At 44.5% G+C, this 26,409-nt stretch overlaps 1 protein-coding gene across 7 annotated transcripts; it reads left to right on the top strand.

Moving 5' to 3' along the window:
* Nucleotides 1-340: 340 nt before the first annotated feature.
* STX16 (syntaxin 16) lies at nt 341-26,409 on the top strand. 7 transcript variants are annotated; one of them, XR_009496963.1, is made up of 9 exons: nt 341-1,234; nt 15,479-15,586; nt 16,201-16,341; nt 17,438-17,603; nt 18,632-18,723; nt 19,239-19,382; nt 20,198-20,300; nt 20,752-20,832; nt 23,499-23,587. XR_009496963.1 is itself a non-coding variant. In XM_005214950.3 (9 exons), exons 1-9 carry the CDS (start codon nt 1,103-1,105, stop codon nt 23,601-23,603), a joined length of 930 nt encoding a protein of 309 aa, XP_005215007.1. In that variant the 5' UTR covers nt 341-1,102; the 3' UTR covers nt 23,604-26,409. The 7 variants fall into 7 exon arrangements, 6 of the variants coding, with proteins under 6 accessions (XP_005215007.1, XP_002692463.1, XP_002692464.1 ...); XM_005214950.3 differs by lacking the exon at nt 20,198-20,300 and adding an exon at nt 8,938-8,949 and having other exon boundaries at nt 341-1,183; nt 23,499-26,409; XM_002692417.4 differs by lacking the exon at nt 20,198-20,300 and adding an exon at nt 8,938-8,949 and having other exon boundaries at nt 23,499-26,409.

The raw sequence follows: 26,409 nt of genomic DNA, 5'->3' as shown, positions 1-26,409 counted from the left end.
CTCCGCGCGTCTCAAACTTCGGCTCTGCTGGAACCCAAATCTGCCTGCCGCTCGACTCCACTCTAATAAGGGCGCCAAGGCCCCTGGCAGTTGTTTGCAACGTGGGGCCCACGTTCTCGAGGCTCAGGCCTGCCCGAAGGCCTGCTCTCAGCGCCTGGGCCCAGTTGGCAAGGGGGAACCTAGCGTCCCGGCTGCACCCCGGGAGAGGGCGGAGCGCTCCCGTGCCCCGGGGCAGGGGGGTAGGGATCTCCCGCGCCCGGAACGTTGCGAGCAAGGCTTGTGAACGTCGCAGGGGGGCACTCTCGAGAGACGGACAGGAAGAGGGCCAGGGGGGAACGCCAGAACCCGGGACCCACAGCACGGAAACGGCCCAGGGGCTGAGCAGAAGTCAGATCCCGGGATGGAGGGAGCCGAAGAAGAGGAGTGAGGAGGCAGTGAAGGCAGGCTCTGCTGCCCTCCTGGAGGCCGGCAGCCTGCTGGGGCAGTGGAGGACCAGGCCACCCATAAAGGGAAGGGGTCAGGAGGTCGGGGCCCCGGCCTTATAGGGCTCAGACCAGGCCCCAGCAGGAAGCAGCAGGCGTTCAGGGCCCAGGCCTGGCTCGGTTGTCCAAAGGGGGGCCTCAAGCAGGCCTCTCAGGCCTCTGGAGGGCAAACTGAGCCAGAGGCAAGCCTGAAAGCACGGCCCAGACGCGTGTGAGCCAAGTCAGACATAGAAGGTTCGGGCCCTAGGGGGTGTCAGAGACTGATGTGGTAGGGGGCTTACGACTCTTCCAGTCCAAAGCCGGATTGGCCAGTTAGACGCTTGTAGATCCAAGGTTGGATTGGGGAGGGGTCTCTGGGAAGTTGGCTAGCAACGCAAGGATTGGGGGGATTTGAGTGCTTTGAGATCGAAGGCAGGCCCTGGGTAGGGGGAGTCAGACAATTGGAAAGCCGAGGTGCCATCTGGGGAGGGGTCTTTGCGCTTGGAGGAAGCACAGAGCAGCACCTGCTTGGCTGCAGGCCTGCGAAGGGGACCAGGCCAGGCCAAGAGAAAGAAAGTGAATAAACCTGGACTCTTAAGTGGGCGGGGGCCCCCTGAGCTGGGGGTCACAAAGGGTGAGACATGGCCACGAGGCGTTTAACCGACGCTTTCTTGTTGTTGCGGAATAATTCCATCCAAAACCGGCAGCTGTTAGCCGAGCAAGTGAGTAGTCACACCACCTCCAGCCCTCTGCATTCACGTAGCATTGCTGCGGTGAGTCTCCAGGCGGCCTCCGACACACGCCCTGTGTGCACTGCGGCTCTGCCTGTCTGTCTGTCTGTGTCTGTCTCTCTGTTTAAAAAAGAAGATAAGACTAGCATGGAAGTGCGGGGTCTATTGGCTGGGGTCTGCGAGCTTCGATAACCCTGGCTGGGGAAGAAGCATCTAGATCCTGCTCCACCTCTGCCTTGCACGCTCTCTTCACTTCCGCATCCCTCTCCGTCCTCCCCCTTCCACCCCCCGGGTTGTCCCCGCGCGACCGGCGCCTCCAATTTACATATGTTTTAGCACTGAGATTTGGAGGCTTTTTTTCCTGAAGCCTTTTTGTTCCGTTTTGTTTTAAGCGCCCCCCTCCTTCCCCCGTCCGCCCCCGCAGACAGCCTCACTTTGGTTCTGATGGTCGGTTTGCAGGCTGGCAGATCCAAATCCTTGCAAATGAAGGATGCCCTCCTCCCTAGAGAGGAAGGAGTTGGGGTTTTGTTTTTTTTTGGGGGGGGGGGGGCTGTGTTGTTCGTTTTTTTTAAATGGCCTCGCAGCCCTCTGTGCCCGTGTTCTCTGTGAATAATTGCTTTGCTGTTTTTCATGGGGGTTCTTGTTTGTGAGGCTGTAAGGTGCTTGCTTCTTCGTTTTCTATTTCCCAGACAGGAAATTAAGCTTTTTCTTCCATAGGAACTTTTTAAAACGAACGTGATGTGTATGTGAAAATTAACCCCCCAAATAGCCCACGGTTTTGATTTAATTAACCTGAACCTTTCTTTAGCCCAGCTGTAGAATCTCTTACAGGAAGGGCCTGGAAGGATGACTGTTGTTTTCCTGTTTGTTTATGATAAAGGGCTACTTTCCCCGTCCAAACCTCAATCTCCTGCTCTGTTGAACAAGGAAGTGGGTGTAGATAGTCTAAACAAAGGGTGATGATGAGCTCTGGGTAGCCTAAATTGAAAAGTTATGATACTAATTTGTAATGGGGGGCTCCTGCCTGTAGACAGGTTGGGTTTGAATAGAAGCAGCATTGGGGGGAGAGTAAAATCACTCTAAGACCGGATTCTTGGGGGTTATGCTTGACATAAGCAGTTTTGGGGCTCTCACACTTACTTCACCTGTTACGGATTATATTCCTTTTAAATTTTTTATGACTTGATCTAAATGCTTCACACAAAAAAATGGCTATCTGTCTTGATTATTGACAGAGCACCTATAAAGACAGTTTTTCCTTTTTGTTAATCACAAAAGGAAAATGTATTTGTCCATCTTGCTTATGTAGAAAAGCTATTGTAAACTGTGAACAGCTTTAGGAATAAAATCACGGTAAATTCAAATCAAAAAGCATAGAAAACAGGGACCAACTGAGTGTGTGTAGGTTTTCAGTTACTTGAGAATGTGAAGATTTTTTACATTTGTAAACTGAAAAAAAAAGGTATTATACTAAGTGCAAAATTGAAAACAGGCTAATTCCAGCGCTAATTTTGAAAAGAATGTTCTGGAATAAAAGAAATAGAGAGTAGAAATTCAGTGGGGAAAAAAAAAATCCTCAGTGGAACCTTAGTTTTGCTAAGATGTAAAAATTGCATGTTCCTCAAATGGCTTGATTTTATGCTACCTTGTAGAAAGGGAAAAAAAACAACTAAAACTCATGTTAATATTTCTAAAATACTAGTTTTTAACTGATTTTAAAACGTTTGCTTTAAAATTTTTAATCATATAACGTTCAAAATACACTACACCATAGGATAACGTGAGGCTTTTTTGTTATCATTATTAACCATTTGGTCAGACAGTTTAAAAACCTGATGTCCGAGCCGGCAGCTTTTTAAAAGTGCATCTCTAAGTAAAACCTATTTTTTAAATGGATTTCTTAGGCAATTTTAAATATATATATAAACTAAGTCATATAATTTAAAATATATAGCTCATGTGTACAAGTTGGAAGAATAGATATGTCAGAAAATGTACAGGTATATTTAGCTAACTCAGACATTTTCTTGAAAATAGATTTCTAAGTCAAACTAAAAATACATACCTAATTCAGAACACTAAAAAATATTTTCTACATAATATACCATTGAAAATTTTACATATATTGGTTTGACTATTTAAAATTTTTCTTAGATGCTTATAAGAATCAGATCTTTTAAAATATCCTTATAAAAAAATCCTTGTAGTCAATTCATATTATCTGAAAATAGGTTTTGCAATTAAACAAACATGTTTTGCCTAATTTAGAATTAAATAAGTCACATGTATATATATTTTTATCGTGTGCATTAAAAACACATGGCATGTCATAGATTTCTGAAGTGTTTAGGGGTAAATTATTATATTTTCAGCTTGCTTGCAATTGATTCTACAGAAACTATTTCTGCATTTACACACAGAAACAAATATGGCAAGACAGCATGACTACATAGAGGGTACAATATTTTCAGCTTTTCTGCAAGCTGAAAAAATGTTGTAAACATTTTGGGGAAAAAGCCGTGTCTAACAATTTTTAAAAACTTTATTAAATATTTTTAACTGCATATCTAGCTCATACAAATTTAAAAACCTCGTTTCTGGGTTGTAAATTTTCAAAATCTTGTAGCAAATCAAACAAAATTAATGCTGTCAAATTTGACTGGGTTTTAGGTGATATTAAGAAATTAATTAAAATTCAATAAATTTGTTAGACTTATTAGTGAGATCTACTGAAACGTTTACTATTGAAATGTCCAAATATCACTTACTTTATATTTAATCATAACCCCCCCCACACACAAAGGAAACAAATAAGGCAGAGTGTTCCTTACTAATTGCTAAGTCTACTGATGAGTATTTCAGGGGAGGCTGTTCCATTTTACATACTTTTCTGGGTGTTTGAAAAAGCATAAATAAAAACTTAAAAAATAAATACCTGTCATGTTGAAAACACAAGTAAGACAATTAAAATACAATTTGCATATATTTACTAAAACTCAGGTAATTAAAAAAGAAATAACAAAGCTCTAGAGTCTAACTTAATTTAAAAAATCATAAACTGAAATTTCTATTTTCTAGTTAGAAGAAAAGGCTGTAGAAGTTGATATTGGGGTGGGCAAATTATCTCACAATTAGAAATATATCACAATTTTTTTTAAGCCTGAATTTTCACCTCATTTTGGGTGAAAGCTGTGGAAATTGTAAAGTGGTGTTTGTGCATGAATGTACATATGACACACCTCAAAACAAAGCTCACGTAAAACTATATTCTTCAGAAAATTTAAACAGGCTTTTTTTTTTTTTATTTTACATCCCTGTTGGAGGAAAAAACTAGAAGTTGGTGGTTGAGGGTGGTGTGGTTCATTGTGTGCACCTATAAATGCACACTAAAACAGGTTTTTGCATCCTTCAGGCAAATATGTCACAGCTAAGCAGAATTGAAGGAGGATATGCAGTGACAAAACAAAGTCCCAAGGGCCAGGGGGGACCTAAAGGTCATTTGACCCAACATCCCCTCTGTGATAACCCCTTTGCCTGCTTGCCTTGACTGCATTCTGTGATGGGGATAGGAAATTCCAGCAGGCGTCACCCCCACCTCAATTACTACCAAAAAGCGCTTGCCTCCGTGAACCCCATCTGTCAGTGTCTTGCATCCTGTGATCCCTGGCCCTGGCCCCGGCCCCTAGGGTCTGACACAGGAAGCCCTTTCCTCCTCCTGCAAGACAGATAACCCTGCAGCTTGCTTGTGCCCCGGACCTTTCTCTAGCTCAGCAGTCCTGGCTCAGGCAGGGAGGTTAAGTTTCTTGCCTATGCATGAAGTCTAGTTTTCTGGTTTTTTCCTGTGGGCATTTTAAAGTTCAGCGCCCAGAACTGAACAAAATTCTACTTAATTGTGGTCTCCATTGTGTTGATATTAGTAAAACTAATTGTGAAAGGCCAGGGGTTTGATTTTTTTTTTTTTTTTTTTTTTTAGACTCTCAGCAAAATGCAGCTGTTGCCATTTCCCATTCATTCTGCTTTGGCCTCAGTTTCAGATGCCCCGTCACGGTTGTGCCTCAGGGCAGCATGAAATACAGGGAAGAGCACTGGACTCCAAACCTGGGAATTTAGGGCCAAGTCACACTCTGGCTGACTCAGAATGTAGGTCTCTGGGCAAGCTTTTAATCTCTTCTGACATCTTTTGCCTGATTTGTAAATTGAGGGTTTGAGTTAGGGGAGATTTCTAGTAAGTAGTCCTGTGGATTGAGCAGTGCTTTCTCAAATTCTCTTTTAATGCATTGTTTCTCCTAACCAAGCCTTGCAGTCTTAGCTTTAATTTGAAAAGGAGGAAATCATAGTCAACAGCATTGCCCTGTCCACCAGCCAGATGTTACCGCAAAAATCCTCAAAAGTAGCTCCAGTACTGTGGAGAAGTAGCTTTGACATTCCATCTGCCAAGTGCAGGTTTTAAGGCAACACCTCATTCAAAAAGTTACAGGCAGCTTAGCTTTAGGAAGCTAAGAATTTATAGTGTTAAATAGTCACTCAAAAAAAAAGAAAAATGTGTAAAGTCTTAAACGAATGACAGGTAGATGCTAGGTTGCTGTTCTGATCTGATGAGGTGTTATGTGGCCTGTGTGATTCCCTTTCATCCCTGGAAACAGATCTTAGGAGGGGACTTGAGCTGCTTTGCCTAATCTATTCTCTGCTTTAAAATAATACACAATCTATAAATGGAAGCTGAAGTTAATTGGTCTTAGATTAGTTTGAAAGTAGCACATTATTTTTAATAAAATACATGGTGTGTTTTAGGGGGGGAAGACTGAAGGTTAAATAATGTTTATAAGAAATCTGAAGTCCTTCTTCAGTCTTGACAGTGATACTAGTCCAAGATTTATTGAGCACTCACCGGCTTGGGGCTTGTCCTTCTGCACGTGTAGCCTCACTTAGTCCTCATAGAGCTCCATCACACAGGTGCTGCTGTTTTTTTCTCTGGATACAGATCCGGAAACTGAGGTTTCAAGGAGTTAGGAAACTTGCTCAGTGGTGCCCACCGGGCGAGCCAGGGAGCTGGGATAGGAACGCAGGCAGGCCTGGCTCTGAGCCCCTACTACCTAGTGGGCCACAGGAGTGCTGGCAGCTTTTCCTGGACATGTGCTGCAGGTCCTGGAGAAAGGAGGAACCCATTTAAAAGAATATATATACACACATATATACATATATATTTTTTTTTACTATAACATCTTTATCTCACTTTACAGTCACGCCAGTCCATTTTAACCTCCACATTGAAGATTCTAAGTTTTAGTCCATGCCGAGTCTGTTGGAAAATTAGTCCCCTGTCTTTAGAATCCAAGTATGAAATCATTGTATATTTCTCTTTAGATCTATTTGCTTTTCTGCTTCTAAAGATTCCATTTGAGCAGAGAGGCTTACTTGAGAATAAGGGTACTTTGTTGGATGAAAGTGAAGCAAACTTTTATTTTGGCAGTAACGGAAATAAAGTAAATATCACTATAGCATAGACCTGTATTTCCAACTCATTTTGCTCAACTTTTCCAGACTTCCTGAGTAAACACAGATGGGTTTCCACTTATTTTTCAGTTTTCTGTAGAAAGTTCTTTAGACCTTAAATTCCACATGCTACTTGGAGTTTTCAGTATTTGCTTGATTGCACGCCGTTGGCAGGTCAGAAGCCTCGACTCAGACATTATGAAGATTTAGAAGGTGGTGATGCGTAGCATCGTGTTTTTCTTTGGCTCTGTTTCGGTTTTTCCTGATGGTAATTCTAAATGTTTTCATTCAGGTCTTGACAAAGTTTCCTGGTGAATTGGTGGCAGGGGGAGTTTCAAAACCTGCTAAGTTTAAGTAGCAAAGTCGGAGGGATTGATGTGCTTCAAAAAGATGATCTCCTGAATCTAGTTCCTGATGTGGTACTCGTTGCCTGTCACTAGTAACTCCCTGAAGTGCTGGTAAAAGTAGAGAGGCTGGAAGGTGGGGTAGAAAGAGGCCTGAACACCTGGGTCTGTCTGAATCTCAGCCCTGTGCCTTTGGGGAAATGAATTTATATATTCTAAAACTTGATTTTCTTATTTGTAAAAGAAAAAAAGAAAAATATACCCAAGATTCTGATTTCACCTCTTGTCAACTAATAATTGCAGAGACTGAGAGATCGGGCTGTGTGCTTCATTAATAATCCAAGAGGCCAGGCTCCTGTGCAGCAGAGATCTTAACCAGGGTCTGCAGTAATATTTTATCCAAAGATTAGACGCCAAGGAACCCCTGCAAAATGGGTAGATATGCAGGTTGAGATACCGAATTAGAGGTTTTGCCCTGTGTCTTGTATTATTAATAAAAACACCTCAGTGCTTTCGTGCTGAAACATTAGCTTTTTTTTTAAAAAAGGAGGTTTTTCTTTTATTAAAGGTAATTAAATCAGATTTCCATTTGACACTGTCTCCTCTATTAGCATCTTATAGTACTGCTGTCATGGCAGGGTATACACAGAAATACAGTTCTTGCTCTCATGGCAAATTGTAGAAGGAATGAAGGGGCCTTTCAGCTTCCTATAATGTCAGCTAATTGAATTTTTACACGGAGGAATGTTGTGTGGTTACACTGTTATTACTGTCACTGTTTAATAGTATTTTGGCCCTGATAGACCAGTTTCATTTGCACTATTAATTTTTAAATAAGGAAGTTATGTTTATTTTCTAAATTTACTGCTCAGGATAAAAAAAATATCAACACAGTTGATTATTGAAATTCACCACTAAGTATTTCAGTGATCAATACTGTTAAAAAAAAAAAAAAGGACCTATTTGTTCACATTATCTATCATTAGTAAAGATCTGTTTAGAAAATAGAGTTCCACGTTGATTGTAAAAAGATCCTTTCCTTTTAAATTGAAACTTAATCTTCTGCCTGCCGATGCTTCTTCCTTTCTGCTCCTCTTAAAAAAAAAAACTCCCCTTTTTGTTTTTACTTTTTTTAATAATAGCCTTATAATAACAGTGTGCCTCCTAGACTTATTATAATACATGCCAAGCACATGGGGAGAGTTTTCCTTTTCTTGTACCACCTGTGTCTCTCTCCGGGGACAAGTGGTTCTCGGCTTGCTTATTGCCACGGAGGAAGCCGTGTCTGCGGGATTTAATTTGCAGAGCCCTTACATATGTGGTCACTCAAATATCATCTGAATACGGCCATAGACAATTCTTGTGGGCTGTTCACGTTCTGATTTTGCTGTATTTGCAGTGCTGATTTACGTGCTAAAATTTACTTTTATTTGACACAGTGAAATTATGTTTTAGCTTTGCTTTCTTATCTTCCTAAGGGAAATTTAGAATATTGTATATGCTATTTGACATTTGTGAAATAGAAATACCATATTTTATTGCATTTAAAACAAGTATGTTTTGTTTCTATTGTATTTTAATTTTTACAGCTGTTTATTGTTTGATTCCTACCTCTTTTACCAGAACAAGCACAGTAAATAAAAGTAAAAAACACAGTAAATTAAATATTGATACAGCTTTTTTTTTTAAAGCAAGAATTAGAAGGGGGAGATTTTTTAAAAGCTTTGATTAGTAGATCTGTATTTTTAGTCAACTTAAGAGTTGCTTGAAATCTCAGTGTTTTCTCAACTGACCATCCCTTATCTATCTGTCTGTCTGTCCCCATCCTTTGTTGTTTTTTGTTTTTTTTTTTCCCCCCCCCCGCTGTCCCTAACTGGATGGGCTGATGGCAACAACATATCTCTTCAGGAGCTGGATGAGGTATTGTGTTTTCAATATTTTTGAATGTCAGTATATACAATTAATGCCTGTTTCTCTGAAATCTTTGGTTATATGTAAAATGCTAACAGAGTTTACACATATTTTAGCATTTGTCATGATTACTTCTCCTTGTTGTGTTTTACAATTTAATCCTTAGGATTCATTTACTGTGTTTTCATACCAGGTGAATTGACGATGTAGAGAAGGGCTTGGTAACAGTATCTGCTACTCTTGGGAAAGTGTCTCAACTCTGGAGGCAGTAAAGGTTGAACGCGTTCTCCCACTTAAAATCAGCCAGATTGTTTTCAGATGATGCACGAAGCTCCCTTGGCTCCCCAGGCTGTGCAGGGGGGTCGTGGGGGCGGGCTGGTGGTGGTGCAGGAGGACGTGATGTCTGGCAGAAGCCCTCAGGAAGCCGGCCCCAGAGCCACCAGACCTGTTGAGCTGTCTGCTGAGGTGTCACTGGTATGGAGCGAGTGACCCTTGGGTCGTGCTGACTGACTAATGGTTACGTGGCCCCCTTCCTAGCAGCACGATTTTGGCCTTTTCATTACTTATTAGCAATTCTCCCGGAAGATGGAGAGGGTACGTGTTCACAGCACTTTATTCCAGTCATGCTAATAAAGCGTGGAGGAAAAAAGATTGAACTGTGATGGTTGGCTTTGTGTTTTCTATTAACTGTTTCAGCCAGGAAGGGGTTGGAAATACTTTTCCTCAGGATATACATTTTTAAAAGGGCCCTTTTAAAATTGGGGGTGGGAGGGTGTCCTTGGCTTTTGTTTTAATTTGGAAGTAGGAACTGTGAGGTGGGGTTAGACCCACTCACTGTCTTTGAAACCAGTGGGTCCCTTACTTGTTGGTAATAACTGCAGATGGGAGACAGCCTGAAGACCCTTCCTGGGGAGCTGGTTGCATGAAGTGTGCAGCCTCGCTTGCTCCCTGTGCTGCGCCTGTGAGAGGCTCCAGCCTGTCTCAGGCCTGCGGGGCAGTGAGCTCCCAGATGCAGGGCCATGTGGGAAGAAGCCTGATGTATAATGATGGATACTGCAATTCCCACTCTTTTTAAAAAAAATTATTTATGTTTTATTTATTTATTTTTTAAGAACAATAACTCACATTCAGGCTTGTGAGTACTTGGGAGATTTTTGAAAAGAGACACAAGAAGCTGTTGACAATGGATAACTTCCAGGAAGTCTGGGGTGGAAGGGAAACTGCCAACCCTTTTCTTAGGTCGGGCAGATAGTTTTAAACCATGCGCGTCTATTGCTTGAGTCATTAAGAACCAATTAGTATTGAAAACCAAACCCATCCATCTAGGAATGGGTGCTGCCCTTACTGAATGGTTTGGAAACGTGGAACCTGTGGCCCCCAAAAAGAAGTGTGCCCTGGTTGGGATGGTGGGGGGGCGGTGCTGGGAAACAGTCACAGTGGCCTAAGTTTGAACGCTTCTCCCACTCGGCTCATCAGGGTCATCTTTCCTGAGGGCTCTGCCGTCTGAACCTATTTCCAGGCTCTCCTACTTCCTCTTCAGGCAGTAAGTTCCAGACACTGGCTCCCCCCCGCCCCACCCCAAGTTCTCTCTGCCACATTCTGGAGCAGAGACCCAGAGTGAGAGCCACCTTTCCGGCCACATGCCCCGAGGCCCAGCCTGTCCATTCTGAGGCCGCATGGCCCCTCAGCCCGCCACCCGTTCACTTCCCCTTCTTGTCCTTTGTCCAGAATCAGCACATCCGTTATGAAGTGAGTTGTACATGACATGTCTTGTATTTACTTCATTAATTCATTGCATTTAGTGTTGACTCACGCACTTAATTATGAGTGTGTGTTTATTACGACTGCGTGCCCGGTGCTGAGCAAGAAGCGGGGCCGTGTTGTGAACAGCGTCCAGAGTCCCAACTTTGCCAGGGTGCAGTCGGGCTTCCAGTTGCCCCCGACGTGGGTCAGATGGAGGCCATCCCTGTGTCGGTGAGGCCCAAGCACGCTGTCCTGACTGTGTCATGGTGGCCACATGGGTTTGTCATTTCTCCTTCTCAAATCACCTTGAAAATCAGCTGCACCCTGGGGATACCAGGCTCTGCTCTTCTCCAGAAACAAGTAAGGAGTGCCCTGGGAGAACACCACCCCATCACTCTCCTGGCCTTGATCTCGTCTACTCCCCACCTATGACAGAGTCATCTCCCAAATTGTTGGCTTTTTAAGTTCATAGAAGGAATGATTTTTAAAATTACAAGATGTAAGCATCAGGTTCCCAAACCACATAGCCTGGGAAGGGCAGGGTGAAGTGGCTGGAGCGTGGGGCCAGCCAGCATGGGCTGCTCCCTGGTACCCCTGCTGGGGGCAGCATTGAGAAGGGAAGTCTCAGCCCCTTGGTATCAGTGTTTGAGGAACAGGGCGCCGTCTTCTCTGCAGGTCTGTCTTGGGCTGAAAGTGGGGGTTCAGTCCATAACCTATGGTGCGTGCAGTTGTTGCTTCCTACTTTTTTTTTTTTAAGTTTGTTTATGAGAGTTGAGGGGAAAAGGAAGGTTAGTGAACCTAGCAACATTTTGTCTGGGTGGTGAGGTTGTCAGAATTTTTAATTCTATATTTTGTGCACACATAAAGAAATTACTATCTTGAACATTTATTGTTTCATAATCAGAAAAGGTAAACACTATTTTAAAACGATCACAGATCAGAGAGAAAAAAATGGTGCTGATAGCCCCCAACTCTTTTATATAACATGCTTCTTCACTCCCTCCAAGGAAGGAGGTTTCTTCAGCCTTAAATGTCTGTTAGCCATCTGAGCACAGTGAGTTGACTGCACCACGTACATGCCCACCTTGTCTCAGGTGGAAACCAGGGCCGCCAGGCGGTGTTTGCCAACTTCCCATCTGGACTTGCCGCAAACGATCCAGAATTGTCAGTATTGGTTCTTATTACCAGTGCATTATGACTGACCTTAGTTTATTTTTTTTTAGATGAGTGTGCATGTGTGTGTGGATATATTTGACTTTCCTAATCTCTCCAGAGGCTTTGCATATCCTTAATCTTATGGAACACTAAATCAGACTTCTCATAAAGGTCGGGTTTTATAAGAGGAGGAAGGCTGTATAGTTGGAACAGCAAGATTTATAAGGCTGTGTCGTGTGTGTGTGTGTGTGTGTGTGTGTTTTCTGTCCATAGATCAAGCGCTTGTCCGTGCTATCTGGTCTTCTTTAAAGGGACAGCTGTCGATGTCTGAAGTGGACCGAGGGCATAGATAACTTTGATGAACTCAACAAGAAGCCAGTGGGCGTGCCATTGTGAGCAACCGTTGGGATCTTCCTGCACTGATGCGCTTGAGCTGGGTGACTCTGGGGTGGGGTCACACACCCTATAGTTCTTAGAGGACAGAGTTACAAATAAGAATTCTTAAATTCTTAATTCTCAGGAGTACAATTTTATTTATATATTATTTTCTTATTTAAAAACATGGAAAGTTTTTTTTTTTTTTTTTTTTTAACTTGAGAAGCATAAGTTCGTTAAGAAAAGCTTTACTGCCCATCATCGTCTCTTCACTGGGGGGACATGGAATGGAAGAGCAGCAAGTAAAGTGAGTGAAAAACCTGACAGCTTTTTAAGGCCTGAGTTGACTTGAATGGCAGCTTGGAAACGAACATATTTTGGATCTTAAAAATGAGAAAACGTTGAAATGAGAAGTGAGGTTTCTGAAGTTGAAAGGGTGATTGTTTTGCATTTAAAATGTATTTTTTTAATGTTCATATTTGTTCCCAGTTTTAATTGACGGTTATCTTCCGTTAGATTTTCCCTTCCTAAAACAGTCTATTTTTTTTTTAAATGGTACATACTGTGATATGTATTACAAGCTGATTCCGATCAAATAAATGACACGTTTCTTGTAAGGCTGCCTGTCTTAATCATGGTAAGCTCTTGCTATAGATGGTATCATAAAGGGGACAAATTATTCCCTGTTTAAAGTTTTTAGTCTTAGAGAATCAGCTATTCTGTCTCATTGGCACAATCCTGATACAGCCTGTGGAAAGCTGGGGCTGGCTAGCTGGGGAGTCATCTCTCCCCTTGGTCCCCAGCAAGCTTCCTTGGGACGCCTAAAGAGGGTGTGTGTGCGCAGTCTTTTACCTGCATTTTTTGGAGGCACAGGTCTATTATGTAAAACCAAGTACTGCTTAAAAAAGTGTTGAATCCACTTCAACTGATTTCATATGTGATTTATAAAAATTTCTCACTTGTTTTTGAGAAATTGATACTAGTTACTACTGTGCAGATAAACTTAGGTAGACCCTCTGTATCTTTTTTGGTTTAGTGTATTTTGGTTAACAGTCACAACAGTACAGAATTGTGAGTTTAGAATCTCTTAATAAAACAAATGACTACCATCATTTTATTGAGATATGGTTCAATAGTAACAGGCAGTGTGTTAGGTGATCCACTGGCGCAGTGGAAACTCAATGACCCGCAGGTGTCACTTTGTGGGAACAGCTGGAGGTTTAAGTTCTGCTCCAGGTAGGCAGCAGCTCTGTGTCCATTGCCTGCTGTCCAGCCAGCAGGTGCTGGGTGCTGGTCTATGGTTGGTCCCTTTTGGTTTGGTCATTGTGCCCACTCCAAGACTGCACAGCTCTTGGTGGCTTTGGGGGCAGTTTTGAGGAGTACACAGCTGTGTGTGGGGTGAGGGGCTGTGTCTGCAGAACTCGAGAGAGGCCAGTTTGTCCAGCCTCTGTGCTCAGCTGAGCCTATCCTGTGGTCCCTGGTGCTGCTGGTGGGAAATGGATCCGAGGACTGTGTCTTGTGTTGTTGTTGTTTGAAGGTGAGGGCTTGTTATCCTGATAACATTTTCTTAGCAAATTGCAGTTGTATTTCATGGGCCTGCCAAAGTGATTGGCAGCTGGTGGGGTGATTGGGGCTTCCGGAGTCAGCCAACCCAGGTTTTAATCTGTCACATAATAGCTTTGTGACCTTGGGCAAGCTAGTTAACTTTTCTGGGTTTCAATTTCCTCATTTATAGATTGGAATAATAGCCCCTAGCTCACCTAGCTTGTGCGAGGGTTAAAATAATAAAAGGAAGGTAAAATTCCTATTAGTGAACTCTTAAAAACAAACAAGGTGGCTGTGGTTGAGAATTACACAGCACAGACGCAGAGCCCCGATAGCGCAGGTGGGGTGACGCACCATTTGTTCAGGACCTGAAATGACACTGGCCCTGCAGGGTCCACGCCACTGCGGAAGGCGCTGGGCCTGATCACGATTCATATGCCCAGGGAGCACTGCTGGGGCGGCTGGTCCCTTCAGCGTGGTCACTGCGTCAGACGCCCCCCCCCCCCCCCCCCGAGCCAGTGGGGGCAGCGCCTCCCCCGCTGTGACAGAGCCGGACGCAAGACTCCAGTGTGCTTTTAGGAATTTTGCTGTAATCTCCCTGTTCCGGGTTTAGGGCTGTTGCTTGAAGAATTCTTTTAATGTAGGCTTTTCCTTGTGTGATTTTTTTTTTTTTACCCCCTTTTATCCTTATCTGAGGATGTTAAAAATTTTGCCTTGTTCCTTTATTGTTAGAAAAAAAAAAACATTTGCCGAATGAGTGAAAAAATAAATTTAGATAAATGCAGGGAGTGGTGAAGAAAAGCAGTATACATTCTCTACCCAGTTCTGCAGTGCGATTTAGAAAATGTACAAAGTCCTACCTGTAGCAGACTTCTATATGCTGTTTTCCATTATTTCCTGATCATCATTTGCATCTTTTGAAACTGGCGTTTATAAATTCTGAACTCTGGAGGGGTACCTCAAGATCCTTTCAGCTGTTCACTGCCTCCAGGCAAGAGAACAGTTTAACCACACCAAACCTGTGATTTCTCTCCCATTCTTAAAAGCTTTCCAAGGCAGTGTATTCCATAGGTAAAATAAAGAAGTACTACGGAGATCATTTGAAAATAAGGGAAAATGTTGCCTGTGGACATTTAACCAAAGAAAGGGAGTGACAGTGTAAGATTGCCTTGAGATTTTAAGGATTGCTTTTGCCAAATGGTAGATAATTTGCGGACTGTTTTAGGCAGCTCTTTGACACATTTTAAACCTGATTAATGATCTTGTGACTAAGATAACTGGATCAGCCCTATTTACGAAATAAGCTAAGTGTCTGTAAGTAAACCTTGAAATGTTTGCATTGGTTCCATTTATAGCCTAGAATATTTTCTTTTTTAATGTGTCTGATCAAATGAATTGCTGAGTTTCATGCCACCCCATCATAGTACAATACTAAGGTTTTTCTTTTAAGGATCTCTTGTTGACTTTTTCATTAACATTTTCATAGCCAGATCAAGTCAAATTCATATTCACAAGTATGTCCAAGGAAATTAAGAAGTGGTACGTGGAAAGATAGGAAAACAGTTCCATATCCTAGCAGTATCAAAAGCAAGTTTGTAATCCAGGCAAGTGCATTTGCTCCTCTATTTCTGTCTTAGTGAGCGACATTTAAAAGGGAGTGAGAGTGTGCTTGTCTGGACTGAATTTGAATAATTTTTAATGTCCCTTTATTTCTTTGTAGCTCGCTGATGATCGCATGGCTCTGGTGTCAGGCATCAGCTTGGACCCAGAAGCCGCAATTGGTGTGACAAAGCGGTCCCCTCCTAAATGGGTGGATGGAGTGGATGAAGTAAGTGGAATGTTCGTTTCACACTCTCTTATTTATTGAGGTAATTATGACATTAATATGTTTTAAGGTATCTGCCATAAAGATTGATTTGGCTGCAACTTGAATGCATGTCCTTGTAAGTGTGTTGGCTTTAGAATTATTCAGGTCACACACCACAAGAAGGGTGTGTATGTCTGTGGGCATGCTTGTGATTTTGGTTTTAGTAGTAACTGGTGGCTCAGTGGTAAAGAATCCGCCTGCCAATGCAGGAGACTCGGGTTTGATCCCTGGGTTGGGAAGATTAACCCCTGGAGAAGGAAATGGATACCCACACCAGTGTTCTTTCCTGGGAGATCCCATGGACAGCGGAGCCTGGCACGCTACAGTCCATGGGTCACAAAAGAGTTGGACCTGTCTTAGTGACTAAACAACACCCGAATTACAGAAAGAAACTGAAGAACTGTGTAACCAGAAAGAGTGGTATTTGAATGTCTGGTGGTTTGAATTAAAGGTTGCTCAGTCAACTATGAATTGGCTGAAGACTGAGCTCCATACTCTTGCGTGTAGCTGGTTGTCTCAGAGGCAGACAGACACTTGGAGGGAGAGAGTAGAGCTCTGGGATTTCATTTGTTTAGATACAGTATGATGTTGGGCGGATTAAACAGAAGATGAAGGAGTTAGCCAGCCTTCATGACCAGCACTTAAACCGACCTACCCTGGATGACAGCAGCGAGCAGGAGCATGCCATTGAGATAACCACACAGGAGATCACCCAGGTGAGGGGGAAGGGGTCCTCAGGTGGGAACTTGGTCTCCCGGCCTCCTCACCCTCTCAAAAGCCAGCCCACAGAACAGTGCTAAATGAGGCCTAGAGTTTTGCTTCCCAGCTTGAAGTTCACAGAGGGACCCAGGAGGCCCTGAGCTCCTCCAGGTTTCAGCATCTGCACTCCTTGTCCTGCAGGAGTGGGGACTGTTTTTTGATTGTTTTTAAATACTACTGTGGATTGATCTGAAAATTAAATTCAGAGCATTATTGAGTTCAATTATTTGATTTTAAGATATGTAACTTCTATTGTATACTAGTTTGCAAATTTTTTTCTTGTTTAAAAAAAAGGGTAGTTGTAATTGAACAGATGGGGAGCAGTTGCCCAGGCTGAATCTCTTGATATCCCAGAGAAACTCAGCCTCCTGGAAGTGTCTCTTGTAAAATGTTAAACTTGAGTAATTTTAAAATAATGTGACTCAGGACTTCCCTGATGGTCCAGTGGTTAAAAATCCGCCTTGCAACACAGGGGACACAGGTTCCATCCCTGGTTGGGGGAGCTAAGATCCTACATGCCCCCTTGCCAAAAAAAAACAAAACATAAAGCAGGAACAATATTGTAATAAACTCAATAAAGACTTTTTTAAAAAGATACTTTAAAAATCTTAAAAAGCAGTGTGACTAGTGTATAAATAAGCAGTTACATTTTTCATTTGTTTACACCTCCTGGGTTGCTGCTGCACAGGGATGGGGCATGATGCGTGGGGAAGCCCTGGGGTGTTAAGAGCATCTGGGTCCTGGCTTTTAGCGATTAACAGTAATATGATTCTCCTTTAACTTCTCAGACCCCAGTGTTGTCATCTGTAAAATGGAAACGATAATAGTAGTACCTGCCTCTTAGTTAGGGTGGCTGTCGGGACTAAATGAGAAGGCTGTGAGGAGCAGTGCGCACGCATGTGCACACTCAGCATCTGTTCAGGTCTGGTTCAGCTGCGATTTCCTGGCCATCCTCAGCGCCAGCCTGTGCAGCCAGAGCCCCTGTGTGTCTCACTCCGGCATGCAGGCACCTTGGGGCCCCCGGCCCACTGTGAGCGCCCCCTGTCCTCCCAGCTCTTCCATAGGTGTCAGCGTGCGGTGCAGGCGCTGCCCAGCCGGGCCCGCCGGGCCTGCTCGGAGCAGGAGGAGCGGCTCCTCCGAAACGTGGTGGCCTCGCTGGCCCAGGCCCTGCAGGAGCTGTCCACCAGCTTCCGGCACGCACAGTCCAGCTACCTCCGACGTGAGTGTCCACCCCCACCAGGCTCTCCAGTGACGAGCGTCCCAGCGCTCAGGTCACAGGACAACTCTGTGTTTTGTGTCTTCTTCTGCTGGTTCTCCATTTTGTCCTTTGCTTTTCATGGTTAGCCTTTGCATATCCTCTTACTTCGCGGGGTAGAAAGTAGCTCTTTCTGCCCCCAGAGGTAGCCACATCCAGGTTGAGGCCACCCCATGGGGCATTGACAGTCCTCCTCTAAAACAACAAAAGAGAAACTCTTTTGTCAAGTTTAAAGTATTTGAAAATCAATCTAGCATATTATAAAAGCATGTAGTTTTCTAGGTGTTAGGCTTGCAGGAGCTGCTGATAAATGGGTAAAAATAGTTGTAATCATGTTGAAGCTTTATATTTGCCTATCTGTCTAAACACCTTACCTGGGAATAGTTAAAGCAGACACATTCTCTCCCAGCCTCCCTTCCTTCCCAAATAGTGCAAAGTCAGGTTTCAGCTACATCCTCATTCAGAGCACCCATAAACTGGCTTTTTCTGTATTGCCATTGTAATCAATGATATCCCCATATGCTCCCCCAAAAGCTAGTTCTCCCTCCTGACAACTGGCATATTTGTGTTTGTGCTTTCATTTTACTACTTCTAAAATTTGATTAGGGCCACTTGGAATTCTTAGCAGATATACTTTTAGAGAGAAATACTTAATGTTTTAAATGTTTTTAGCAGCAGCTAAGTGTTTCTGCTCCACTGAGAGCGTCTCAGATGATGGTGTTGCACTGTCACTCACCTGGCACCCAGTGAACTGTTCACACTCGCAGTGTGGTTTCTGTCCTAAGTAACCCCAAATGCTTGCCTGCTGTTGCATGGTTGTGGTCCTTTACTGTCCCCCATCTCTGCTGGAGGTGAGCAGGGCTGCTTCTAAAGTGGCCAAGAATGTCTCCATTTTGACTGTTGAGTTTTACTCTAGATGCCCCCTTTTAATGGTGGAACAGTAACCAGAACGGTTTCCGTATTCAAGTAAAGTGAATTCCTATCCACGACAGGCATGAAGAATCGAGAGGAAAGATCCCAGCATTTTTTTGCTACATCAGTACCGCTGATGGACGATGGCGAGGATAATACTCTGTATGACCGGGTACGTGTCGGGGCCACAGACCCGCCTGCTGCTCATGTGCACTCTGCTCTGTTTCCTTCTCTTTTCGGACCTTTAGCTTCCCTGAGACACAGCTGGATTGGCACTGTGTGGCGTGCACATCCATCAAGTGCTTTGCAGCTGGCGGGAGAACAGTCGTGGGGGCCATACTGTTTCTTCCTTTCTAAAGACTGCACGGAGACCTTGTCAGGTGCCTTCCAGAATCTTCTGGAAAGCAGTCTGCACACCCCACTCCCAGGAAGAACCCTGAGACACGCAGGCTTCTCCCTGGTGCTTTTGCCGCTTGGCTCTGGGGCAGCTGCCGACAGGGGTTCTCTGTGTCCCCGCTTTGGCCGGTGGTGCTTTAGAGCCCGCTGATTCAGGGAGATCTTTCTTGTTAGGAAAAATAAGTGCTTGTGTGTGGTGTGCTCTATAGAAATAGTTTCAAATTTTATTTTCTTTAAGTTATATCTAAAATCGTACTTCATGTGCACATTTCGTCCTTTTTGTTTGGCTAGGGCTTTACAGACGAGCAGCTAGTGCTGGTGGAGCAGAACACGCTGCTGGTGGAGGAACGGGAGAGGGAGATTCGCCAGATCGTGCAGTCCATCTCTGACCTGAACGAGATATTTAGGGACCTGGGAGCCATGATCGTAGAACAGGTGTGTGCATTTACCTGCCTCGTCAGTGGGCTCTTTTGCCCTGATACCTCATTCTTCCCCAGGCTTTTCGATTCTGCACTTCTGTCAGGAAAGCAGTTGTAACCCATTCCTTCTGTGTATATACAGTGTGTGTGCTCAGTCATGTCCGACTCTTTGCGACCCCATGGACTCTAGCCTGCCACGCTCCTGTGTCCATGGGACTCTCCCAGGCAAGAATACTGGAGTGGGTTGCCGTTTCCTACTCCAGGGAATTTTCACGACTCACTGTGTATGTGTGTATGTATATACGAGTACAGATTCTATGCAGACTGCTGTCATGCCCCATAAAAATACTAATAAACTATTTTTTAGATGAGAAACAGGTGTCAGTGACAGTGCTCACGTCCTCTGCCTCCATCCCAGGGCTGCTCCCAGGAGCACCCCGTGCCGGGAGCCTGGCTGGCTCTGCCCACGCTCAGCGGTGATTGTGACGATGGATAAGTTTTCCCATCTAATTTTGGCAGGTTATTGTGTAAAGGCAACTGGAACCACTAGCCCTCAAGTAGAATTAGATTGTTTGTTCACTGTTAAAATCTGATTAGGGTGTTTTATTATCTTGCCAGTGGGGATTTGGGTCCTGATCCCCCGAAACCAGCTGCAGACTAGAGCAGACAAGGCTGTAGAAGATCTAGTTAGGTTAATTACTCCCGTGGCTCTCATGGAACTGTTCGTGCTGTCGTCTCCCAACGCAGCACACTTCTGTTCAGAGCCCCATCCTTCCGTGGAGCCTGGTGTTCTCTTCTTCCTGTTTGAACCCAGCAATTAAAAAATTACAGGCAAAACTCTCCTGGAGGCGAACGTGTGATTTTACATGGTGTATTGGAGCTAGCCGTGTTTGCTCTGACCCATGGAGGCGTGTGGAGATTCTCAGACATGATAGTAAGTTTCCAGACCTCATTCTAATCAGGCCTGGCTTAACTGGCCTTCTCTGCTTCCTTGAACCTGTGAGTTTAAGCCACAGATGGGCACAGAAGCAAGCCCTTCACCACTCAGAGCCTGTTTCCACTGAACCATGTATTTCTTAAAGCCCCATTAAGCCTGAATATGGAGTATCCTGTAGTGGCTAAACCCAAAAAAGAAACCTCAATTTGTCAGTATTTTCTTCTCATGAGCTAGGCTTTCCTGCAGCTAACGGCGGCACTCTGCCACTGAGCACCTCACTCTGCTTGGTGATGGACTCCAGAGCTGACAGGATGTCCCTTTACCCCACAGTCAAGTAGAACAGATAATCCCGTGGATGACAATGCCTGCAATCTGCATCTCTCATTTCTGAAGCTCCATTTTCCCAGTTGCGCTTGTTGATTGTCTGTGACTGTCATTTATCACCCAGGGTACCGTCCTCGATAGAATCGACTATAATGTTGAGCAGTCCTGTATCAAAACTGAAGACGGCTTGAAACAGCTCCACAAGGTAATGGCATATCTTTCAGTAGCTGAGAATTTGAAGAATTGTTTTCCCGTATCAAGAATTCATACGAGGCTTGTCTTCTGTCTTAACTGTCCCTAGCACTTTCGTCTGTCATCAGCTCGAGATGGGGCTGTGAAAATGCAGCCTGTCGTATTCTTCAGAGCCCACTGTGTGGGCTGTGGCCGTTTCCCTGCAATTAGTGAATCCCAGTGCACCCCACATGCAGAGTTGAAGTTGCTGAGAACCCCTTTCTGTGACAGCAAACTCTGAAAGAGTCGGGGTTTTCTTCCTTTTAGAAAATACTTTATTCCTTGGCTAGGCCCTCTTGTTTTAGGGAATCGATTGAGTGGGTGTTTGTTAAAACCCGTGTTGCGCGTTCTGTCTGCTGGTAGCTGCTGACTCAGGCCTCCCTTGTTGTGGTACTTTTCTGATGAATTGCTGCTGGGGATTCATTCTGGAGAAGATAAAAATCTAATTTTCTCTTTTAATTACCACAGTATATCTGTGTACCACCTTGAGGAGAGAGTAGTCTGTTGAAGTGAGAGTATTAGCTTTCTCATTCTTTGCTAATACTCTGATGGCTGTCTCCAGAATGTTTTTCATGATATTTGTTAAAAATAAATGGAAAACATCCTTAAAAATCTTGTAATCAACCATGAGAAGCACATATGTACACTGCTGAGTGACTCTCATATATAATTGGCTGCATGTTTTCTTCAGAAGGAATGAAATACTTCACAGATGAAATAAATTCTGTCCATCTCCTCATGGACAGCGGTACTCCTAGCCATGTGTGATGGTCATTTTCTCGATTCACTAATGTACTTCTCTGTCATCTCTCTGAGACCAGTCGCTTCCTGTGGGAGAGGTGACCATACCTGGCCGTGGTGCCAGGTTTATGGAAGGTGAGGCCTCGCACAGGTCTGACCAGGAACCCTCACCTTCCTCTTCTATATGCTTGTTACCACGTGCAGGGCAGGAGTGGGTGGGACGCCAGCAGACACTGAGAAAGAGGAGGTCTGCCTTGTGGACATAGGAGGCTTTTTAATTTTTTTAAGCATTCGGTTCATTTGGTTGCCACATTTTATGTATTAAAAACGTGAAAGCTAACTTTAGTTTCTCACTCTGTAATATCTGGGCCTTCATATGCTGTTGAATTATGCATCGGTTTTGAAGTTTCTTAAATAAAAACTAGCAAAATATGTTTTGTAATACAACAGAGATAAAGGGGAACAGCTTTCTCCACGAGGGTGTACATATCTAGTGGGAACTAAAAAATTTGTTTAAGGTTTGACTTTATAAATCATTTTGAGAGGTTTTAAAGTGTATCACCTGGTGTCAGCTTCAGTGGTGGTTACTGACTACAAGAGTGAGCACGTACTGTCCTCTCTTCGGCTTGGCTGGCCATTACCTTGGCGATCAGCTCATCTGAAGCTGGCGGGGCCTTGGAGTCACTTCTTCCGAGCCAGGCTCTCCAGATGGGTGAACGGGTCCTAAGGTTTCCTCCTGTGGATGAGTGGCCTGGTGGGTGGGCGGGCTCACTTAGGACACAGAGCTGCTGGTCAGAAGGTTGGTGGGGATGCAGAAGTGGGCGTGGGAGGCTGGACCTTCTGAGCAGGTGCTGCCCTCAAGCCGTCCCCTCGCTTTCACTTTCACCTTTGCCATGAGGCAGTGCCGTCCACAGAAGTGTGGGGAGTGTGCTCTCCCCATGGGCGGAGGGGGAGCCTGGTAGGCTGCAGTCATGGGGTCGCTAAGAGTCGGACATGACTGATCGACTTCACTTTCACTTTTCACTTTCATGCATTGGAGAAGGAAATGGCAACCCACTCCAGTGTTCTTGCCTAGAGAATCCCAGGGATGGTGGAGCCTGGTGGGCTGCTGTCTATGGGGTCCCACAGAGTCAGACACGACTGAAGTGACTTAGCAGCACCAGCAGCATGTGGTCAGGGACACTTCGCTACTCTCTCCTCCCCTCTGCTTTCTCTGAGTCACGTTCCTGCACGATAGGCGTGTGTCACTAGCCACACAGGATGACTCAGCTTGGGTGGGTTCTTTCTGCACCTGACCCCATGGGGCAGCTTTCCTGTTTCTGTTGGGTTGATGGAAAAGTCTGTTTGGGTTTTCCTGCAGCATCTTATGGAAAAACCTGAATGAACTTTTTTGGCCAACTCAATACTTCCATGGATGAATTTCTTCTTGTTTGCAGACTCAGAGGAGGTAGAAGAGCTTCTCTGGGGCCCTCACTTCTCTCCCTTCTGGCTGGTGTCACTGGAGCCAGAAGTTTGACTTCTCAATGAAGGAGCTGTGCATTCCTCCAAAGAACCGTGTCTGGAAGTGAGAGGCTTCCATAGAAAGAGTGGGTCCTTGCGGTCAGTGGAGGGGGATGTAAGGAGAGGCAGGCTGTGTGGAGCTGAAGGCAGAGCCTTAGACTTCTCCCATGGCCCTCAAGTGATGGTGGATCCCCAGCAGGTGCTTCATGAAGCCTGTAGGTAGGGAACTCGGGGGTCACGGGAGTCAACTGAACTCTAGGAGTTAATGGCAGTGATTGTGATGATGGAGCCGGTGGCAGAGGTGTTGGGTGTGCAGGTATAGCCAGAAGCTAGGACCAGAAACGAGGCAGACTTGATTTTGGAGAAAATGATGACCCTTTCTCCTTCCTCTTTCTGTAGGCAGAGCAGTATCAGAAGAAGAACCGGAAGATGCTCGTGATCCTGATATTGCTCGTCATCATCATCGTCCTCACTGTTGTCCTCGTCGGCGTGAAGTCTCGCTGAGCGGCATCGGGCCAGTGTGTGTGGTGCGTGGACCCGGGCACGAGGCCCGGCGCCCGGGGGCTCTGGCGGAGGTGCGGCCCCGGCCTAGCTGGGGTGGCGGCGGTCCCATGGACTCCTCAGCCCGGTCATGCTCACACGAGGGGAAGGGGCATCTGTTTTCCTTCATTGGCAAGACGTGAAGGACCTTGGATACTGCTGCGGAATAGAGATGAGTTCTCGCTTTGGTTTTGTTTTGTTTTGTTTTGTTTTGTTTTCAGAAAGAAAATATCAGTTGAACGTTTACAGGCCTCGTCACGCTGTTCGATGTATCATACCTGTATATGCTCTTTTTTTTTTTTTTAAGCAATCATGTTTGAGCAGCATGTTAAAAGAATTTTTGGAAAAAAAATTTTTAAACCATCTGGTTTTTAAGAAATTTGGTACCAGAAATTTATGAGTAGAGGCAAAATTGCCTCTTCATCTTTGTCTATGTATTTTCCAGTTGAAAACAAACTGAGAAGTCCTTTAAGAATTTATAATCCGTTCCCCATTAACTTAATTTAACTTTTCCATCACTGTTAATGATCAGAGTAACAAAGTGTGAAAAATAAGAAACCATCATTGATGTTAATTAACACATTTAGATGGGCCAGTTAAAACAGCTTCATAAGTTTAAATTAATTGTAAATGGAGTATTCCTCATCTCAGATTTGTGCACTGCATTTTCTCCTGTAAACCGAAAGGGGTTACTAAGCAGAACCAGCCAAATGCAAGAGTTGATGATTTGAAAGAACCTCACATTAAAAGGGCACTCGGCAGTGTCGGAAAAGTCACCAGAGCTGGCCGGTGTGTCCCCGTGCCCATCCCCAACCATCCTTGCTCAATCCATTACTTATATAATAACTACATAAAGACCTGTTCAAGCCAGACACCATTTAATGGACTGTGAATTTACATGGAGGCCATTCTAAATGGGTCACCCTATTTAGGATTAGTGGGTCTCAAATTATTAACCAAACATGACTCCATTTCAAAGTAAAATATTCCCCCAGTGGTTTGATTTATTGGCCCTTCCATTGCCATTGAACATGCCCAGAAGGTAGGCATATTCCTGCTGTTTGTGAAAATCTTGGCTCAGAAAACCCCTCATTTGTGTGAGCATGAATCCGGTCTCCAAAGCAGGACTTTGTTGTTCACTTACCTATTATCAATATGGTGCTCAAACATATTCCTGGACCTGTGGAGTAATGTGGAAAGTGATGATAACTTTGAAACCTGAAGTTGTTTGTGTTTTAACGGGTCTTGAGACACCAGTATAGTTTTAATGGTCTTTGTGTCATTTTTGATGGCTTTCCATTGTTTTTACCTCTTGTAAAATGTTTTAAAAGAGCATGACCTCATTAAGTGTGCTACGTTTTATTTGGACCAGTCACATAACCTGTCTCTCTAGAATTGACTTTGAAGTTATTTCCAGAAATTTAAACTCAAACCCCGAGATTCAAGTTGTCCAAACAGGTCATGTGCTTAAAACGCAGACCACTGCCCAGCCTTCCCGTCCCAAGTGGTTCATGAAGCCGGGCAGTCCCTGGTTCCCTGTTCCTGACGTGGGCGTGGGGTGATCTAAAGGCATCCCTGGCATATCAGGAAGTAGCATGGCATTCCCTGACAGCTACTTACTAAGGAGGAAGGCCGGGAATGAGGTCCAGCCCCTCCTCAATTGCCCCTGAGATGGGGGGCTTCCTTGGTTCCTGAGAGCAACTGTGGGCTCTTTAGCCTCAGTGGTTTTGAGCTCAGGGAGTCAAGCTGCTCCCAGGATGGGGGCTGTCCAGATGAGGGGCTCCCCTCCTAGACAGCCTGGGATGGTGTTAAGGGTTCTTGTAGGGGAGCTTTTCCAGTGCTTAGGCTCACTGACTCTTGAAGGAACGTAATCCTTTAAGAAAGGATCACTATTTATTTGTATTTATTTTTAGTGAACAGGGTGATTAGTTGGATTTTTTATCCAATTCCTTTGGGTAAAATAATGAATCTGACTAGGGATGGCTTGAAGGATCCTGTTTGGGATCCGGACAGCTGCCCCCTCTGACTGGATCCCCGGCAGCACCAGCTGAAGCCCAGCCATCGGCTGCCATCACCGTGTCCCCAGGCCAGCAGCAGCTGGAGCACGTGTTCCAACTTGCCAGGCTCCACCAAACACTCCTGTTCTGTTGCCACCTCCTGGGGACAGATCAACAGCAGGCAGGCTGGAAGGGGAGGTTAGTGATTAGTGTCCTGGCACCCAAGGGTCCTCTCTCTCCTTGTCTCGCCTATGGCTCTGGTGGCAAAGGTGGCTCTTCCTGGCTCTGCCCTCGCTGCTGCCCGTTGTGATGTGGCCTGCACGGCTCTGTTGACCGGGGCTGGAGGGGGGACCCATAGACGTTGCCTGTCAGGTCCCTGGAGCTCCTCATCTTTCCCGAGATGGGGACTGAGCACTACTGTCTCTTGTTTTATTAATTTGGGGTGGGGGGAGGTGCTGACTTGCTGGCCCTGGGCGTGAAGCCGTGTTCATCTCTAACGAATTTACCACAGTCTCTGCTAATTGAGAGAGCATTATTTATTTGTTTTGACACAAGAGCTTTCAGTGTTTTATGCTAGCTAATGGCTTCTTAAAGGTAATAAAAACCTTCCAACCTAATTGGTCAGATAAGACTTTTGTGTGTGTGTGCTTAAATAAAGCAATTAGTGAAGCGCTTCTATCCAAAACGACTTTTTTTTTTGTCCTTTTTAGAAAACTAATTTACTGTTACTGGAAACTTTTTGTACAATAAAGCAATCATCAGATTCAAGAACA

Source organism: Bos taurus, chromosome 13 (genome assembly GCF_002263795.3).
Source record: "Bos taurus isolate L1 Dominette 01449 registration number 42190680 breed Hereford chromosome 13, ARS-UCD2.0, whole genome shotgun sequence".
NCBI lineage: Eukaryota > Metazoa > Chordata > Mammalia > Artiodactyla > Bovidae > Bos > Bos taurus.
The sequence above is the reverse complement of the archived record's forward strand: the minus strand, read 5'-3'. Positions and strand labels throughout refer to the sequence as shown.

Bases quoted from the DNA above. Each gene is read 5' to 3' on its own strand.
- STX16 (XM_002692417.4), top strand. From the start codon at position 1,103: ATGGCCACGAGGCGTTTAACCGACGCTTTCTTGTTGTTGCGGAATAAT. The intron at 16,342-17,437 runs GTGAGGGGGAAG...CTGTCCTCCCAG, and splicing joins CCACACAGGAGATCACCCAG to CTCTTCCATAGGTGTCAGCG. The intron at 20,833-23,498 runs GTAATGGCATAT...CTCTTTCTGTAG, and splicing joins GCTTGAAACAGCTCCACAAG to GCAGAGCAGTATCAGAAGAA.